We start from the raw sequence: 18955 nt of genomic DNA, 5'->3' as shown, positions 1-18955 counted from the left end.
CATCTGCATGGGTTGGTGGGGAAAAACTATTGGTCCTCTAGAGAAGTAGATACTCTATCACAACTGCTAACGGAGGAAGGGTCTGTCATGACGGTGAGTGAGATTCGTGCAGCTTTCAATATACCACTGGGGGACGAATTATATTGCATACAGCTTCATCATGCTCTACTAGCACAATTCCCACTGAACTCCGCGATGTACTCTAGTTATGACTTGGTGGTGAGGTTGAGCACTCCGTTCACGCGTGGAGTCGTGTCTCAAATTTATTCCTTTCTACTGGATGCTAAATTGCGAACGGAGCCCCTTGCGGCTGAGGATTGGTGGCGAGCACTTATTCCACAACTTATGGCAGAGGACTGGAGGGAGGCTCAGGGATCCCACTTGCTGGTTTCACCAGCTGCAAACAATAAACTAGTGCAACTGTTCATCATCCACCAATGTTATTTAACGCCTGTAAGGTTACATCGTATGGGAAGGATGGCATCCTCACGATGTCATAGGTGTGGAGAGGAACGGGCTGATTTTATTCACTTGATGTGGGGTTGCCACTGGATTCTTAGCTTTTGGGAGGAGGTGGTCGCATTATTAATGGCAGTGCTGGGAAAGACGATACCTTGCAGGCCGGAGGTGTGTTTGCTGGGACTGCTTTCTGAGGAGCAGTGGTCAATATATGAGAGGACTTTCCTCAGAGAATCACTATTTATGGCAAGGAAGGCGGTGGCCATGAGATGGATGGCGGATAGGGCACCGACAGTAGTGCAGTGGTGTAAATTGGTCAATGACATACTTCCATTTGAAAAAATAGTGTATAAACACCGGGGGAAGCCGGCTAAATTCGATCTGATCTGGGGTGGCTGGTGCTCATCGAATCTCACTCACTGTACAGTCCAAGGGTTATCTTCAGCTCTGATTCAAGCTGGGGGTGGAAGTGGGTAAGGGACTCGGGTGGATGGCACATCCATGTACTCTTTTCTTTGCCGTACGAGATGGTTGGTGCGTTATTGCAGAATATTGAAATGTGGGCACATTATTACTGTTTTCGTGCTGTACTGGATTAAAAGTTTTATTAGAATGTTTTGATCGATTTGTACTATGCATACGTGGGCTGCGTACCACGGTCTAACACCATGTGTACCTGCGAGTACTCTTATCTGTATGTATCGATTCTTCTGATGTATGTACTAATGATTGTATAATGTTATCCTGATGTATGTGATGGTTTGACAGTTTATTTTCAATAAAACGAGTTTAAAAAAAAAAAAGAAAAGAAGGGGGGCGGAGCTAACCGCACTGTGAGATGGTCGCTTGATCCCGGCGCTCCTCACTGAGACGCAGACTTCCACGGCTGGAGGGCTTTTAAGTACACGATAATGGTCCGTACAAGTCGGGACAAATCGTGTGACTCCCGGGGGACCCCGAAAACCGGTAAAACGCAGTCGGAGATGGAGAAATTCCTCCATAAAAAGCATCTCTCCCCGGCCGGGAAAAGCAAGATGGCGCCGGAGAAATCACTCCCGCCGGAAATAAGCCGCGACGATGATTCTGATGAAGAGAGCTCCTGTACGCACTCTGATGCTGGAGGTGGGTCAGATCCATTACCTATCACTAGAGCTTTCTTGAAAAAAGCACTGGCTAGCGCGATGTCCCCAGTATTAAAGGAACTGTCTTCCATTAAAGCGGACATACAGCATGTGGGGCAAAGAGTGGCAGTACTGGAGGACACTCAATCCGCCATTATGCAACAAGTGGAGGCCGTGCAAGGTGCAGTAGCTTCACATGTCTCCCATCTAAATCATACTTATCTACAGTTGGAGGATCAGGAGAACCGCAGCAGGCGGAAAAATGTCAGGTTGAGAGGCATCCCAGAGACGGTATCCACAGAGGAGATCTTGCCAACAGTGAGGATCATTTTCTCGACCATTCTGGGACAGGAAAAAGCGGCGCAGGTCATTATTGAGAGAGCCCATCGGGCATTACGACCTAAGCCATCTCGAGACGAACCTCCCAGAGATGTTATCTGCGGTCTGCTCAATTTTTTGGACACGTCTGCCATTCTCTCGGCTGCACGAGTGATTCCCGACTTGGCATTTGAGGATAGCAAGATACTGGTCTTCCAGGATCTAGCTGCCAGCACCCTGGCCAAAAGACGGCTGCTGAAGCCCTTGACCGAAGCTTTGAGGCTAAGGAAGATACCCATGCGATGGCTGTTCCCGTTCGGCCTGGCGATCCTGAGGGAGGGTCGACAGATCACTATCAGGACGCCAGAAGACCTCGCTAAAGCCTGGCCGAAAATAGGCATGGAGAAAATCGACATACCGGACTGGATGCCGATACAGCGAGATGTCCCGACATGCGAGGTCCCTGATCCGCACACTTGGCAGAAACCCCGGAAGTTTAAGGCCCCACGTAGCAACACAAGGAGAGGGTTTGGACAGCAACTGGAAGCCCCATGAGCCCGTTCGGGGCCCCCGCTAGAGGGGATTTGACCACTTTATATCCTTTACTTTTTGGCTAAGTTGTTATAAGATTTATGCCCTGTCACTGTGTTGTTATGATGTTCATCAGCACGTACACCCTCCTTTTATGGCACAAGATTTGTAGATTATATGGAAGTCTGTGTTCTCTCTTAACATTGAATGAGGTTGGTTCCCTCGTTTCACCCCCCTTGCAACTCTGTAGTCGGGCCACGACATCTTAAGACAAGGGACATCCTCTGTGGGATAGGAGGTTCCCCCTTAATACCTTTTTGCCTATGGAATGTCGTTGCCTCGCTACATCTTTTTCTATTTTTTCTTTTGTATATAGTTATATGTGTGTTTTGCATCCCTCCGGTGTTCACGCCTACATTGTATTATGAAGCTAATTGTTTTCTGAATGGGTCATGGCCCCGATTACTTTCTTGACACTGAATGTAAATGGGTTTGGGACACCGCAAAAGAGGTCTCAGGTGTTCAAAATGTTTAAACAGGATAAGCCGGACGTCTTGATGTTGCAGGAGACTCATTTCCGCCATGAGAGGTTACCCCGCTTGCCGTTGTCCTCGTACAGCCAGTGGTTCCATAGTACCCATACATCGGCCTCTAGAGGTGTGACTGTAGGTATTCATAAAGATTTTCCATTCAAAGTAGAAGTTTCAAAGGCTGATCCGGCAGGCCGATATATTTTTCTTAAGGGTTCTCTCTGCAACACCAAGATGACTATAGCATGTTTGTATGCCCCCAATGATAAACAGATTCCGTGGTTGCTTAAGACATTACGTATACTTAAGAGTTTTGGGGAGGGGATGTCAGTTGTGGGAGGGGATCTAAATGTGGCGCTGGAACCTGATCTCGACTCTACTTCGACCGCCCGTGTGTTCACTCATCGAGCTATGCACAAACTTAAATTGATGTTATATAACTGCCAGCTAACGGATGTGTGGCGTCTCTCCCATCCACAGGAAAGAGACTATACATTTTATTCACATCGACATAAAGTATATCGCAGACTAGACTACATCTTTATGTCTACGCCGTGCCTTTCGAATTTGCAGTCAACTTCCATAGGGCATATTACAGTTTCAGATCATGCCCCGGTGCTGGCTACAATACATGTTCGAGATCTGCCGGTCAGATCTTGGTCTTGGCGGCTTAATGACACGATACTCTCAGATGAGGTGCACACGGGGGTCTTGGGTGCGAAATTGGAGGAATATTTTTGTCTAAATAGTACACCTGATGTAACAGTGCCAGTAATATGGGAAGCCCATAAAGCATTTATCCGAGGTGAATTCATTGCATTATGCTCTCGTTTGAAGAAGGATAGGAATAAGAAAATGCAGTCTTTGCTGGCGCAGATCTCGGCTCTTGAACGACTACACCAGCAAACTCTGACAGCTCCATTACGCAAGGAATTGGACTCCCTCCGTCATAATCTTAAAGATATGCTAAATATACAGACAGCAAAGGCCTTTCAGAGACTCAAATGTCGTATATATTTACATGGGGACAGGGGCTCAAAATTGATGTCCAAAATGCTCAAGACTCAAACGGAGAAATCCTTTGTTTCCTCTGTTAAGACTGCCTCGGGTCAGCGGGTTTCTACCACTCCTCAAGTGGCCGAGGCCTTTAGACAGTTCTACGCTAACTTATACAATCTAGACGCTCAAGGTCCAGCGAGTTCATTAGCCTCAGCACACGAAGACAGAGAAGTGGCGGTTCGGTCTTTCCTCAGCAAACTGACTTTTCCCCAATTATCAGATAGTGAAAATACATCCCTATTGGCCCCCTTCACGATAGAAGAGTTGCAGACCAGTTTAACGAGCATACCCTCGGGGAAATGTCCAGGGCCAGATGGACTACCCATCACGTATTACAAAAAATTTAGTAGCATACTTCTCCCACACTTTCTGGAGGTATGTAATTCTCTCCTGAGTGGTTCTTCCCTCCCGCCGCAGGCTCTGGAAGCCTTCATTACTCTCATTCCAAAAGAAGGAAAGAGTCCTGATGACTGTGCAAGCTATAGGCCGATTTCACTGTTAAACACAGATGTGAAGTGGTGGGCCAAACTACTGGCTAGCAGAATAGCTAAATTTTTACCGAAATTGATAGCAGAAGAGCAGGTGGGTTTTGTTCCGCGGCGGGAAGGGAAGAATAACATCACTAGAGTTATTAATGCGATACACCTCGCGCGAAGGAAGAGGGTTCCTCTTGTCCTTTTAGGAACTGACGCTGAAAAGGCCTTCGATAGGGTCGACTGGAGGTTTATCCAAAGTGCCTTAGAAAAATTTAAGTTTCCCCAGCCCTTTATAAGTGCCATATTCTCCTTATACTCAAAGCCTTCAGCCAAAATTAGAGTAAATGGAATATTGTCAGCCCCTTTCTTCATAAAAAATGGCACCAGACAGGGCTGTCCTCTCTCCCCGGCTCTTTTTATTTTGGCCCTAGAGCCACTGTTATTATATATTAGACAACATGAAGAGGTTAGAGGATTGAAGGTAGGGGCGGTAGAGCATAAAATTGCAGCATTCGCTGATGATCTCCTTTTATTTATCACCAACCCACTGTCGGCTCTGCCGCACCTACTGACGCTGTTCGATAAGTTTGGTTTCGTTTCCAACTTCAAAATAAATCTTAGCAAGTCGGAAGCGTTAAATATCAATGTCTCCTCCCGGATCATTCTTAAACTGCAAAATTGCACCCCCTTCAGGTGGCCATCCGGGGCTATAAAATTTCTGGGGGTTATGATTCCTGCTGACCTGAGGGAGCTCTTTAGTCTCAATTATAAAGCCCTTTTTGCTAAGATCCGTAAGCAATTGTTATCCATGAGAATCCCGTTTATGTCGTGGTTTGGTAGGAAGAACTTACTCGCCACTTATATACTTCCGCAGATTACGTACCTGGTGTGTGCTTTACCTATAGAGGTTCCGAAGAGCTACTTCAGGAATTTCAAATCCCTATTCATTTCCTTTTTATGGGGCTCTAAGAGATCCAGACTAGCATACTCCTTCCTGATACAAAAGAAGGAGCAAGGGGGCATCTCCCTACCGGATCTGGAAACTTATTTTATAGCGAACCATTTAGCCCGCTGGACGCAACTGGCAGACGGGGGTAATACCTCTCTGTCTGTGGTTATGGAAAGATCCCTCATGGGACCAGAGATGTTGGGATTGCTATGGGTTCGATCTGCCTCGTACTCCTCAAAGGGATACTTGAGCCCAATCACTAAGGGAACGATGGCGGTGTGCCACACGGCAAAAGCCTTGAATATGTCAAAACAGCTCCTCTCGCCTCTTGCTCCTTTGAGTGTCTTGCCCTCATATTTGGGTAGACCGTCCGATAGAACAGCGGATTTTTGGAGGTGCTTAAATAAGGTACAAGTATCTGAATTGTGGGAACTAGATGGGCCGCCCGACTTGCAATCGGTTTTTAAGGGACGGGATCTGAAGCAACCAAACGCACTACAAATGGCAGATTATACAACTACCATTGGTATGTTCAAAGCTCAATCACCTCCATTAAAAGTAGACCCGACCTGGCTAGAAAATTACATATTATTACCGGCCACCCCGTCTAAAGTTCTGTCTAAATTGTATAAAGGCATTCTATTGGAGACATCTTCGCAAAAACCTCATTTTGTGAGACAATGGGAAAGGGATTTGGGCTTGTCTCTCTCCAAAGAGGAAGTAGGGTTTATATTGAAAGCCGCTCAGGGGTTTTCTAAGTGTGTACGTATACAAGAAAATTCCTACAAGCTGGTAACACGTTGGTACCGAACTCCGGACTTCCTATTTTCTATAGGTTTAGTCTCTGATAATTTATGTTGGAGGTGCCGAGAGGGTCCGGGCACCTTCCTTCACATCTGGTGGTCGTGCCCCAAGATATTAAGCTATTGGAGGGGGGTTGAAAAAATAATAAATTCTGTCTGTTCCACAAATATTACACTAACATCAGCACTGATACTACTCTGGTTGCCAATACCTGATTTTACGCCATCTGTACACAGTCTTCCGACCCACATGATCTCTGCTGCTAAATTGCTAGTGCCTACCTTTTGGAGACAGTCTAACCCACCGACGGTGGAGATATGGTTAGATAAAATGCAGCAGATATGTAGATTGGAGGAAATGGCTGCCTGGATAGACCATTCAAGGGAGAGATATCTGAAAATATGGAAACCATGGCTGGTCCGGGAGGTAGGGGGGCCATAAGATATCCATAAACACTGTCTTCACAACTCAGCACAATTCTGTTATTCACGTCATGTTATGAATTAAGAGACCTTTTAAATTCAAGTCAAGTTGAGTCCTATTTGCATATTTTCAACCATTGTAATGTGGCAATGTGACATAAAGGCGTGACACCGGAGGATGCTACTACCATGTTCTTATTTTCCTGTATTATGTCTTAGCTATTTTGTACTCTTACTGAGATGCATGTCAGTTCAGGGTCTCTTGTGGGTTAGCTTGTATTGTGAGGATGTTGTTTCCTTTGCGATGTCTATCTGACGTCATTTTCAAAGAGTTGTAATGATACCCAAGACCTGTATTCTTGCTTTGTTTTCATTTTGCAAACCCTGATATCTGACTTGTATTGTATCGTATGATGTCTTCCCTTGTATGTTTTGTGTACCAGTTTAATAAAAAGAGATTTTGCAAAAAAAAAAAAAAAAAGAAAAGAAAAGAAGAGTACTTACACGGAGTTTAACTCCTCTTTTCAACTCCGGTTTAATAACTCCACTTGTTACACAAGCCACTTAGTCAACCAAGCCCAATAAGAGCAACCTGAGTTGTCCAGGATTAGAAATACATGGCTGCCTTTTTCAACAAAGAGTGCCACATCTGTCCACAGGTTGTGTGCTGTATTGCATTTCAACTCCGTATTAAATCTTTGAAAAGGTATCCAGATGGAAACCTGCCAGACGTATGCCAACACGACACACTTTTGGTATAAGTCTGCCACATAGAAGTTTATGGATACTGTACAGCTGTATGACAAAATGTGGTTTGAATAGAGCCTATGTTATCACAAACCAGGTTTGTCAAATCGAAATACATAAAGGGAATTAATATGAGTAAAGGCAGTTGTGCATGCAGACATTCTCACTGTTTGGAGGGTTTGAAATACCCCACATTCTCTATAAGTATAGCTCATATTTGAGAGAAATAAAGCTACAAACTCTGAAGTTGAATCTGACGGCCACAAGACATAGCAGCCGGACACTATAAATATGATGCATGTGCATGGACCATTCTCTACTTCAGATATACTCCAATATTTCTAAATACACTCCTAAATCGTCTATGGTTTCCAATACAGGGGGATCCTGCAAACAAAGTCTTCCATGTGGCATTCGTTTTTTATTTTACAATGCTAGTCAATGGGAGATGTATGCTTCTGGCATTCAGTTGCATATATCTGAACCATACATTCAGCTTATACATCAGGAGCATTTCACGTCATATTCACCAAACATAGGGGAAAAACGAAGTGTGAACAGAACTTTTTTTGCCTATTCTTGAACCAGTGAATTTCCTCTGAACATGATTGGCTACGGTTTATGTCACCATCACCTGCCTACTAGACTTCTTAATACTACCGAGATATTGGTTTGTGGACAACAGTCAGGCAGAGCACAGTTGGGATTAGCGTCATCAATCTATCCGGGTGAAATTTTCTACAAGAGAGGTAATATACATTTGAGTTCCATGATATCACCATTCTCAATGTTGTCAAACTGTAACAAAGTTATTAGCATATTATCGGTGAGTATGTTTCAGGATTTATGAACTAAGAGGAATAAGTGTTCACATCAATCCCTGTCCTTGCTATATCTTGTAGGCTCATCTTTCACTCTCAGTTATTAATAGTAAGGTCACCATCACTTATCTCACATTTAGCCTCATAAATACGGCAAAGAACTTTCACAAGTACAGACAGGGGTTCTACCTGTAGATAGACATTATAGATATTAATTAATATTTTATTTTCATCCAAGCCATGAGATGATTGATAGTGTTTACTTAATTCCAGTTTTACCATCATCTCATCGTGACAACCCCATGAAAGCTGCAAGTTACTTCTCTTAGCTGAAAAGAGAGGCACATTATCAGTCACTACTAGTGCAGGCATTGTCCTACAGCAGGCATATGAATTCCTGTGTTATACCAACATTAGTTTGTTCACTTTCCTCTATGAAAGAAACCTATTTCTTCTTCATCACTATCACTTAGGCTGGATTCACACGAGCGTGGGGAAACTCGTGAAGTTTTTTACGTCCGAGGTGCTCCCGTGCAGGTCCCGTTTTCACGGATCCCCATAGACTTGAGCCTATAGAGGTATACGTGAAAACGGAAGATAATAGGACATGTTCTATTTTTCAACTAACCCTTCACACGGTCCGTTGAAACATCGGCCGTGTGAACGGCCCCATTGAAAAATATGAGTTTGTGTGACAGCCGTTCTTTTAATGGTCATCACACGGACGTATTCAACGTCTTCGTGTGAATAAGGCCTTAATGTATTAAGCCGTATTCACATGCAGTACATTACTGCAGTAGCCAAATGTTACACTGTAGCAAATAGATTTTATGAAATCCCATTCATACAGTGCGTTTGAAATCCATGTGGTTTTCAGAACTTGCTGCGCTTTTTTTAAAACTGTTGTATACCCTGTAGGTGTCTGAGTCATAGTGTTCTTCACAATTTCATCAACTAGACCACATAAAATTAGACTTAATGACACATTTCAATCAAATTATCTTTGGCCTCTATATGTGGGAGCAATATTTCAACATGTATTTCAGTGCAAGCCCTGAAATATAAAAATCACATTTATAACAGCATCTACATGCTCAGAGAGATCTGTAGGGTCTGTTTTCGCAAGAGCCCCTTATGATACTTCTGGGCAGGGGCAGACTGAGGGTGGTATGGAACCCATGCCAGATTGGTAATGAGCCCCTCATGACCCACAATAATTATGATTCACCTGAGCTGGGCTAACACACTACATTAAATTGCCATTTATCTATTTTATTTCTTGCATTGATTCCAGGCCTTGCCCTACGTTCTGTAGCAGGTGCTACATCTGAGGAACTGCAAGCCCCTTCTCGCCATGGGTCCCCAGGCAATGGCTGGTTATCCGAATGAGCAGTTTATCAGACATAGCAGAGACAACCCATACAACAATATTAGACTTCTTAACATCATCATCACTTGATATGATGGTACTATGCACATTTTTGCCATTAGCAACCTCATTCATGTTGCGGGACACAACATTTCCTGGTGAAAACAAATTGCTATTTTGGTACCTCTGACTCATTAGGGTTTATCCAAATAGGTATTGTGTGCACCAGGTTAGCTCGAGGCATAGCATAGCATTTTCATTCCTGTTCACAAGACCAGGGTAAGTGTGCCCGCACACATAGCGGCCATGTGCCAGTAATCTGCCGCATGCCCAGGACGATTTTACCACAAATTGTCGTGGTATTGTGGTGCAGTTCTTGGTCTGGTGTCTAATACAGGTGAAACACATGATTTCAAAGTACTTCACCTGTACAAGCCGGGGGGGATTGCATCACAATATTCCAGCAAGTCGCCGTAAAACCGTGAGCAGTCTGTGACCGCAAAGAATACAGCCGCTACATGTACCGTAATACTAAGGCACCATGTAAAAGTGTCAGATCTGACGCGGTTTCTCCGTAGATCCCATAACGAAATTCGGATTAAATCCGAAAGCAAACCGAATTTCATGCATGTGAATGGGGCTTTTGCAACCCCATTCACATGCTGCTGAAAATTTCCGAGCGGATTTTTATCCACAATGCAGAAAAATATCTCTTTGTTATAAAGATATTTATTAATACTGACGCTACATGTGAGCATCACATCTGTATCCCTCTCTCGTGCAGCCTGCGTCAGATTAATTAACAGGCCGCATGTCCTGTCATTGCATCTGACATATGCTAAAATCAATGAGGCAGAAAATGCTCATAAATTGGCTTTCCTGGGACACATCCAGCTGCCTTTGGAAAAGGCTTTCCTTATCTCACACAACAGAATCTGCCAGTCTGTGGGTCTAGATACTGTATATAAGCTTCATGTATGGAGCCGCAATAGCATTATCTGCACAAGGCCTTCTTTTAAGCATTCTTTCTCTTGGGCCTTATTCAGAAGAACGTAAATTACGTCCGTGTTCTGTCCGTTAAAATAACGGACAGCACACGGACCCATGCAAATCAAGGGGGCTATTCACACATGCGGGATTTTTCTTGCAGCGTATGTCCGTTGTGCCAAACACACTGCCAGCCATTTTGAAAGGTGCCCTTTAGTGTAACACGTTTTCAGTGCCTTACTTCCATGCTGAAATATGATCACTTGGAGTTACAGGCCCAATGCATAGTTGCCAACATTTGAATTTTTTTCCAGGGACACTTGGTGGGTGTGTCTTATGGGGACGTGGCTTTCCAGAATTTCTGAATTCAAATAAACGAACAAAAATTTCTGTACTAGTTTGGCTGACAACTATTTTGGTAGCCAGTATCTCTCTCTGGTTTTCTGTTTGTATACAGGAAGGTGATGTCTCACTTTATCACTAGGTCTAGGCCATATGTGTCGACCAATACTGGTAGCTTAAAAACCAGCGTAGATAGTGCCACACTCAGTACCCCTTGTAGATAGTGCTCCACATTGCCCCCAGTAGATAGTGCCACCCACTGCCCCCTGTAGATAATGTTACATGGCTCTCCTGTAGATATTGCCTCACACTGCTTCCTGTAGATAATTCCACGGTGCCCCCTGTAGATAGTGCCACAGTGCCCTCTGTAGATAGCGGCAAACATATTTTTTAGATAGTACCACAGTGCCCTCTGTAGATAATGCACAATAGTGAAAAAAATGTTGAGGGAACAGCGACGCTCCTGGGTGGATGAATCCTCCTTGCAGGAAACAAATGTATGATGAAGAGAAAAGTCCTGTTGGACTGAAACGTCGAACTGGTTAAATACAGCTCCTTAATTTTTTGGATGTGCTGCCTTGCTTCTCCCTTTTTGCCTTTTCTACTGGATGTCAGGCATAGTACTCAGGCCCTCAAACTAGTCCTTTCCTCACTAGTTTAATCTTTAAAATGCCCAGAATATGTTAATGTGTCCTTTTCTCGTGACAAATGAGTATCTAAATTTGTAAAGCTTATTATTCTTAAAGGGGGTTTTCCATCTCATAATGTGATGGCATGTCGCTGTGCAGGGAAAACATTGAAGGGTACACAGATATAAAAACCCATTATTCTCAGGTTTGGACACACTTGTAGATTGGAAAACTATTAGGCCTGATGCCCTGTTTGTCTCTGTTCTCCCACACAGTTTACTATGTAACGTCACCCTTAGGGCTTATTCAGACGAACGTGATATACGTCCGTGCAACGTGCGTGATTTTCACGCGCCTCGCACGGACCAATGTTGGTCTATGGGGCAGTGCAGACTGTCCGTGAGTTTCACGCAGCGTGTGTCCGCTGCGTAAAACTCACGACATGTCCTATATTTGTGCGTTGTTCGCACATCACACACCCATTGAAGTCAATGGGTGCGTGAAAATCACGCACAGCACACGGAAGCACTTCCGTGTGACGCTCGTGATTCGCGCAACAGCAGTAAAAACTATGAATGAAAACAGAAAAGCACCACGTGCTTTTCTGTTTACAAACATACAAACAGAGTGTCATAATGATGGTGGCTGCGCGAAAATAACGCAGCCACGCATCATGCGCTGCTGACACACGGAGCTGTTAAGTACCATTTGCGCACGCAAAACGCCGTGTTTTTTGCATGCGCAAAACGCACACGCTCGTGTAAATCCGGCCTTAGTAGCGTTTTTAATATGGATCAGACCCCATAGCTACTGTATGTAATGGGATCCGGAAATAATTTTATAACTCCATGAAATTATAGCATGTATGGAAACACAAAATGACCAGCCCATACATATTGTCATCTTCTGTCTATTCAAAAATGTAACACCCTAGCCTTGAGTTACTTGCAGGGCCGGCCTTAGGATAGATGGCGCCCCGTGCAAAATGATCTTTCGGCGCCCCACCCCCATCATTAAAACAAATGCCCCCATAAAAAAAGTATAATGCCCCTTTAGTGCCCCCATACAGTATAATAATATTTAATAATATAATACAACCCCTTCAAGGACACAGTATTTTGACCTCTAATTGTGCCCACAATATTATGCCTCCTGTAGTACCCCTACACTGAACCTGTCAGGTTCGCGGGGCTGACGATTTCAGGTCTTAGCGAAACATACAGCTGCTCTGTATAGAAAATACAGAGCAGCTGTATCTGAAAAAGTAAACATAATTTTTAATAAAAACTAATTAAAAAGTTGCAGAAAACACACTGACTGACATTTTTATTAAAGAAAATTCATTTTCAAAGGTTTACATAACCTTTAAACCTAAATCATAGAGGACAAGCACAAAGAGAAGTGTATGCAGTTCTAGTACATACTACACTGCCAATGTCTTTACATATATATTCACACAGACTTTCTCCATATTCTTGAAGCTTTCTTAGGGTTCATTGTACTAACATAGTGCAACAACTGCTGCCATAAACCATTCTTGCCCACTTTCTGCATAGCCCTTGAATTTCTACACCAGTACAACAACTCCGATATAATTTTTCTTTTAGGAATTCCCAAATCTCTCCTAGTTTTATTAGGATATCATACGAATTACATACATGAAAGCTCTAGAGAATCTATACAGTAAATGCATTGTATGTAACTACTGTGCGTTTCTGCCTGATTCCAAAGGTGCTGTCGATAAGGTTACATGGTTTAACTTTTATCTTTACCATCAAAAAAATCTGCAAAATTGAAGAGATAATATGTACCCACCTTTATACTGTGTCCTGATTTTGGCACCAATTCTCCTAAATATTTCCATTGTTGGTAAATTGAACCCCACATGTTATATTGAAAACTTTAGCAACAAAAATAAAAACCCACCTTCTTTTCCACAAGGTCGACAGCAAGCCTTTTTAGTGTGACAAAATTGACTTCACTTGGGTGGAGAGGATAGGCTTCACGACATAGGCCTATCTGGAGCCTAACTGTTGTTTTTCCCGGAGAGACTTTATCCAAAGTCATTTTGAAAATCTACTGAGAATACTGGACCGGCACCAAGTTGTACTGACTAGTATGACAAGTTTACTGGGTATTTCTTTCCTTGTACCACACTAATGGAAGGAAGCATTCATGGATCAACTACTTGCACATTATGACCCATGTCTCACTTTGGGTTGATAATACTCCACAATTCTGTAGCAAAAATCCTGTATTTCTTTAATAAGAAAAAACAAACATGTAGATTGCAGAAATATACTGACTGTTAATCCAATAGTTACAAAAATCAAAGCAGTGCAGCAAATAAGAGTTTCTCGTGATCTCCTTTGATGTTTAGCTTTAGTCCTTTCCAAGCAGTCCCAAGAAATACAAACATGCATTACTCATTTTCTGTAAGGCTTTCATGAGATTAAGACACCCAGTGTTGATGTTATCTGAGCAAGTTTCCAGCTTTGAAAGGTGCAGTTAAGTAGACGTCACGGGACTTTTGTTTCAGTCTTCTTTCTGTGCAAGAAAAAAAAAATGAACTGATTATTAGTTATCAGCAGTATGATGAAGGGAAGAACAACTTGCCATCTTGTAAGGTAGAGAATGGTACATTGTATTCCTTTAGCATACACAGTAACATGACTATAGTGTCTTAAAATATGTGATGTCTCATCTTTTTGTATACGTACATAACATATTCACTACATTTTCAAATTGTTAAAGGGGTTTTCCAGTTTACAGAAAAAAAATACCTGATATCATTTTTAGAAGTATTTTTTCTTCTCCGTCTCTTTATCTTTTACAAAATGTTCATTATTTGCACTCCAGGCACAGTCTAGTAACTCCTATAGAAAACATTCGTAGTTCCTGTCATGGGGTGGCCCATGAGAAGAGCGGGCGCTGCTCTGAACTATAATGCCCATGAGACTTTGCGGCATGTAGTCTTTCTAAATCCCTCCCACCCGCACTCTCCAGCTCACTGCCCCTTCATGTGACGTTTCCTCTCTCTCCCACCCCCATTATCATTTTTACCGCCCAGTACACCTTACCAGTTATTTTATTTATTAGCTGTAGCAGAGTGGCTATTAGGCATCATGCACATGACCGTGCCCATAATCACAAACCGTATGGGGGCACAGTCCATAAAAAGCAAAAAATAGGACAAGACCTATCTTTTGCGGAGACTTTTTACAGCCCGGACACCTAAATATACGGGAAGGTGTCCGTGGGCAATAGAAGTGAATTGGTCCGTAATTACGGATGAATTCTATGGTCGTGTGCCTTACTCTGGAGGACCCAACATACCCATTGCATGGACAGCTCATTGATTTCAATGGGTACTGTGTAATACTTCATTTCCTCTGTGGTGGCCACACCCTGTTGGTTTTCCCACAAATTATAGCTTGATTGATGGTGGTCCAAGTAGCGGGACACCATGTGAGAAACTTATCATTGGGTGACTCTTTTAACAAAAAAAAACGAGTGTCAAAAACTTAAGGCTGGAACATGTCGTTTTTATGGCAGTTTTTAAAGCAGTTTTTTTTTAGCTAAACAAAGGAGTGGATCCATAAAGAAGGAAACATTTAAAGGAAAGTCTGCTATGTCTTCTCTCTTTTGCATCCACTCCTCTATTGAGCGAAAATAAACTTCCTTTAAAAACTTGCTTGTGTGTTTCCAGCTGGCTTGTTTTACTTTATGCAACCATTATGTCATGCAAGGCATGCAACATTGTTCTGCTCTTATAGACATAAATAGAAAAAAATTGTGCAAGATTTGAGTAACTGTGCTGTGTCTGGTAAACTATAAAGAGGCTGCAATGCCTTCAGTCAGCCAATAGGTGGGAGTTCCGGTAGTCAGACCCCCAGCAATCTGATATTACATAATTACATAGATACATAGTACAATTGAAAAAAATACATATGTCAATCAAATATCCTAAGAATAGGTCGTCAATAGAAAAGTCCCATAAAAATTGGCCCACGGGGAGAGGAGAGAGCAGACAGAAGGAGGAGCGCCCCAGCGCCCCTTCATGATATCAGTCCTTTTCCCACGCTGTCGATGCATTGGTGGTAGGTGAGCAGTGGCTCGAGAGTCCCCTTCAGTGCAACCCTCCTTGTAGATAGCGCCTCACACACCCCACTTTTGACAGAGCTACACCCCACCCCCTGTAGATAGCTCCATTGGGACTCCCTCCTGGACCAGAATCTCCAGCCAGAGTGCTGCCGACACACTGACCTGAGATTCCTCTGCTGTAGATAGCACCCCACTGACACCACCCTGTTGACAGCGCTACACACCCCCTCCATGTAAGCAGCTCCATTGGGGGTCCCTCCTCGACTGGAATCCCCGGCCAGAGCAATGCCGGAGATTCTGGCCAGAGATTCCACTCCTAGAGGTAGCCTCTGGTGTCACTGTCCATATATGGACAGTGATGACAGGGTTCCTCCAGCAAAGGAATTCCTGGCCAGGCACTGTCTAAAAAGGGGCTCCCCAATATTAACATTCTTGTGTCTGCCAAACACTGCCAACTGAGTCGCCAGGCTGCATTTAGCGACACAAACTGGAAAACTGGATTGTTAAAATAAGCACGTGGTGTAAACTCACAAGTTTCCGGTAAGTTTAAACCTAGCGGTATTATCAGGGTATGTTCACGGCTTATTTTCGTCCGTTTTTCGGGCCGAAAAATGATAAGCAGAGCACCTCCAAACATCTGCCCATTGATTTCAATGGGAAAAACGGCATTCTGTTCCAACGGGGCATTTTGAAAAATGGCCGCGTAAAAAAACGCCAGAGAAAAAGAAGTGCATGTCACTTCTTGAGTAATTTTTGGAGCCGTTTTTCATCGACTCTATAGAAAAACAGCTCCAAAAACGACCGTAAAAATTGCTGCAAAAAACGCGAGTGGCTTAAAAAATGTCTGAAAATCAGGAGCTGTTTTCCCTTGAAAACAGCTCTGTATTTTCAGAAGTTTTTGAGTTTGTGTGTGCACATACCCCAGACGTTTTTCTAAGGCACACACAGCATTTTTTACGGCCGTTTTGGAGCTGGTTTTCGTTAGAGTCTATGAAAAACTGCTCCAAAAATGGCTCAAGAAGTGACATGCACTTCTTTTTCGCGGCCGTTTTTCTTTTTGAAAAACGGCCGCGAAAAGAACGCCCCGTGGGAACAGAATGAAATCAATGGGCAGATGTTTGGAGGCGCTCTGCTTTCTGCTTTCTGCCGTGTGAACATACCCTTATAGTAATGTAGTATTGTTATAGTAGTTCAAATAGCTAATTAATTAACAATAATTTTGTATTGTATCAAATTTGAAAGTAATGTGGCCCGTTTACCCGCCCAAGTTTGAGACCCCTGGTCTAGATGCAGCTTCTGTGGATCTACCTATTGCAGAAGCATTGAGCTGCACAAATAGCTCTTATTAATGTCTCTACCAAACAACTGTTGCATAACAATAGTCATAGGTCATAGTGTAGTGTTAGGCTGACTGATATATTGTCATTGTCACGCAACTTTTCCCATAAGGAAACATTGAGGTTGTCCAATTTTACCATGGTCTTATACTTCTGTTTTTTGTATCCAATCCTAGTTTTGGTTATAAAACTACAAAGTTGAATTTTGCCTTCTCTACACACACTTTTTTTTCTGCATTGGAAAAGGGAAAGGGAGGAGGGACGTACAGAAAGGAAGGGAGGGGTGGGGGGAGAGTGGCAAAACTATTTTTTTTATAAGTTCTGTAGAAAAGTATGTCAAGAAAAACACCAGAAAAAATGCCAGACCAACGGCATGCTACAATTTTATAAAAACGGCAAAAACTAAAACACTTTGGGAATTTATTCACTTTTTGAAGCTAGTTCTCTGGCATAGAACATTCGCAAACGGCTTGAAAGTCAGTATTTGCAGTGAAAATTGCGACTTTTGAGATGTTTACGCCACTCACAGCACTAAAGAGTGGGCAGAGATTAGTTAAAGGAGGTGGGGCAAGCCGAAGATCGACATATGTATTATCACTTACACAAAAAGTAATTTACGCCAAATTTCATTCCATGGCCAGGGGCGTTGCAGGATGCAGGCAGGCTCCGTGTTGGGTCCTGTACCATTTCCCTCCCCACAATCGGTCATTAAATTAAAATATATATATATATTATTTTTTTAAATGAATCACCTCACTATTCCGCTTTCCCCCTTTGAATCCCCTCGGCTTCCTATCCTCGGCTGCAGTGCATGCAAGGTACTGACGCTGGGCAACATCAAGGCCTTACATGGGACACAGCACACAATGTTCCGAAGCTGGACGTTGTGTTCCGCATGCATACAATGTTCTTACGCTTTTCGGCGTCAGGACCTTGTATGCACTGCAGACCTTGGACTAATGTAGGAGCCTGATGGGAGAAGCGGAGCGGTGAGGTGAGTAATTTTTTTTAATGTCTGTTTGGGGGGTGTCACATATGCATTGTTACACCACAATTGATCAGGCCTCAATTGATCTGTCGCATCTTCCCCACAGTGGAAAGATGCGACAGATCTATTAAGAGGCATGCGCCTTTTAATAAATCTGTTGCATCTTACTCCAGCGAAGCAGAAGGCTAAGACTAATGTATGGAATGCCAGTCTTACTAAATCTGCCAATTTGTCTGTGGACTTCTCATATTTCACTGTAGACTAAAAACATCTAGCTGCAGCAATTTTGTTAAAAGAATATACTCATCTACAATACATTGTGCTGACCACAGAGGTAAATGTCATTTACCGGAGAGGCTTATTTTTATAAAAAGGTTATTCAAGAAAACGTAAACAAATCATCTGAAGAGATAAAGGAAAGCTGCCCCAGATATAAACTTTCTACAAGGTCGTTTTGTTTCACATTCATCACTTATCAGTAAGCGATCTATTATAAAAATAATTAGGTATATTTATCTTTAAAACATATTCTTGATAATCATTGGTTATATCACCCTTGACCATATGGGATTCCCATAATGCGATTCTCATAGCGCACAGTCCTCATGAATAATATTAAGATAACTATTTGCTAACATATAAAATGATATGCTCTCATAAACAATCAGGTTATGAATATATAAAGGTATTGTCCCATTTGGACATCCCCCTACTCTAAATGAGGACCAGCAGACGATCACCAGGGGTCCGCAAGATTAAAGCCTGACAATCAGTTATAATTGGGAGGAAAGCTATGAGTGGCTGTACATTTCTTCTGCAGCGGCTTCAGCAGTAGAAAATGTATATTACATGGTGCTTATACAAGAACACAGGAGCAATTAAAAAGAACTGGTACTGGTAAATGAATGCTTGTGTCCAGAACTTTGCAATCAGATTTAATTATTGCATGCAATTCTGGTGCA

The 18955-nt window shown here is 42.9% G+C and overlaps 1 protein-coding gene across 1 annotated transcript in view; it reads right to left on the bottom strand.

Annotated features, from left to right (window-relative positions):
- The window catches only part of LOC142660297 (serine/threonine-protein kinase D1-like), a 256966-nt gene that overhangs the window by 205879 nt on the left and 32132 nt on the right, over positions 1-18955 (bottom strand). The window contains exon 2 of the mRNA XM_075836887.1: positions 13491-14111. Coding sequence (XP_075693002.1) covers positions 13491-13631 — 141 coding nt within the window. The 5' untranslated portion in view covers positions 13632-14111. The remainder of the gene's footprint in view (positions 1-13490; positions 14112-18955) is intronic.

The sequence above is a fragment of the Rhinoderma darwinii genome, chromosome 9, assembly GCF_050947455.1.
Source record: "Rhinoderma darwinii isolate aRhiDar2 chromosome 9, aRhiDar2.hap1, whole genome shotgun sequence".
NCBI lineage: Eukaryota > Metazoa > Chordata > Amphibia > Anura > Rhinodermatidae > Rhinoderma > Rhinoderma darwinii.
The sequence above is the reverse complement of the archived record's forward strand: the minus strand, read 5'-3'. Positions and strand labels throughout refer to the sequence as shown.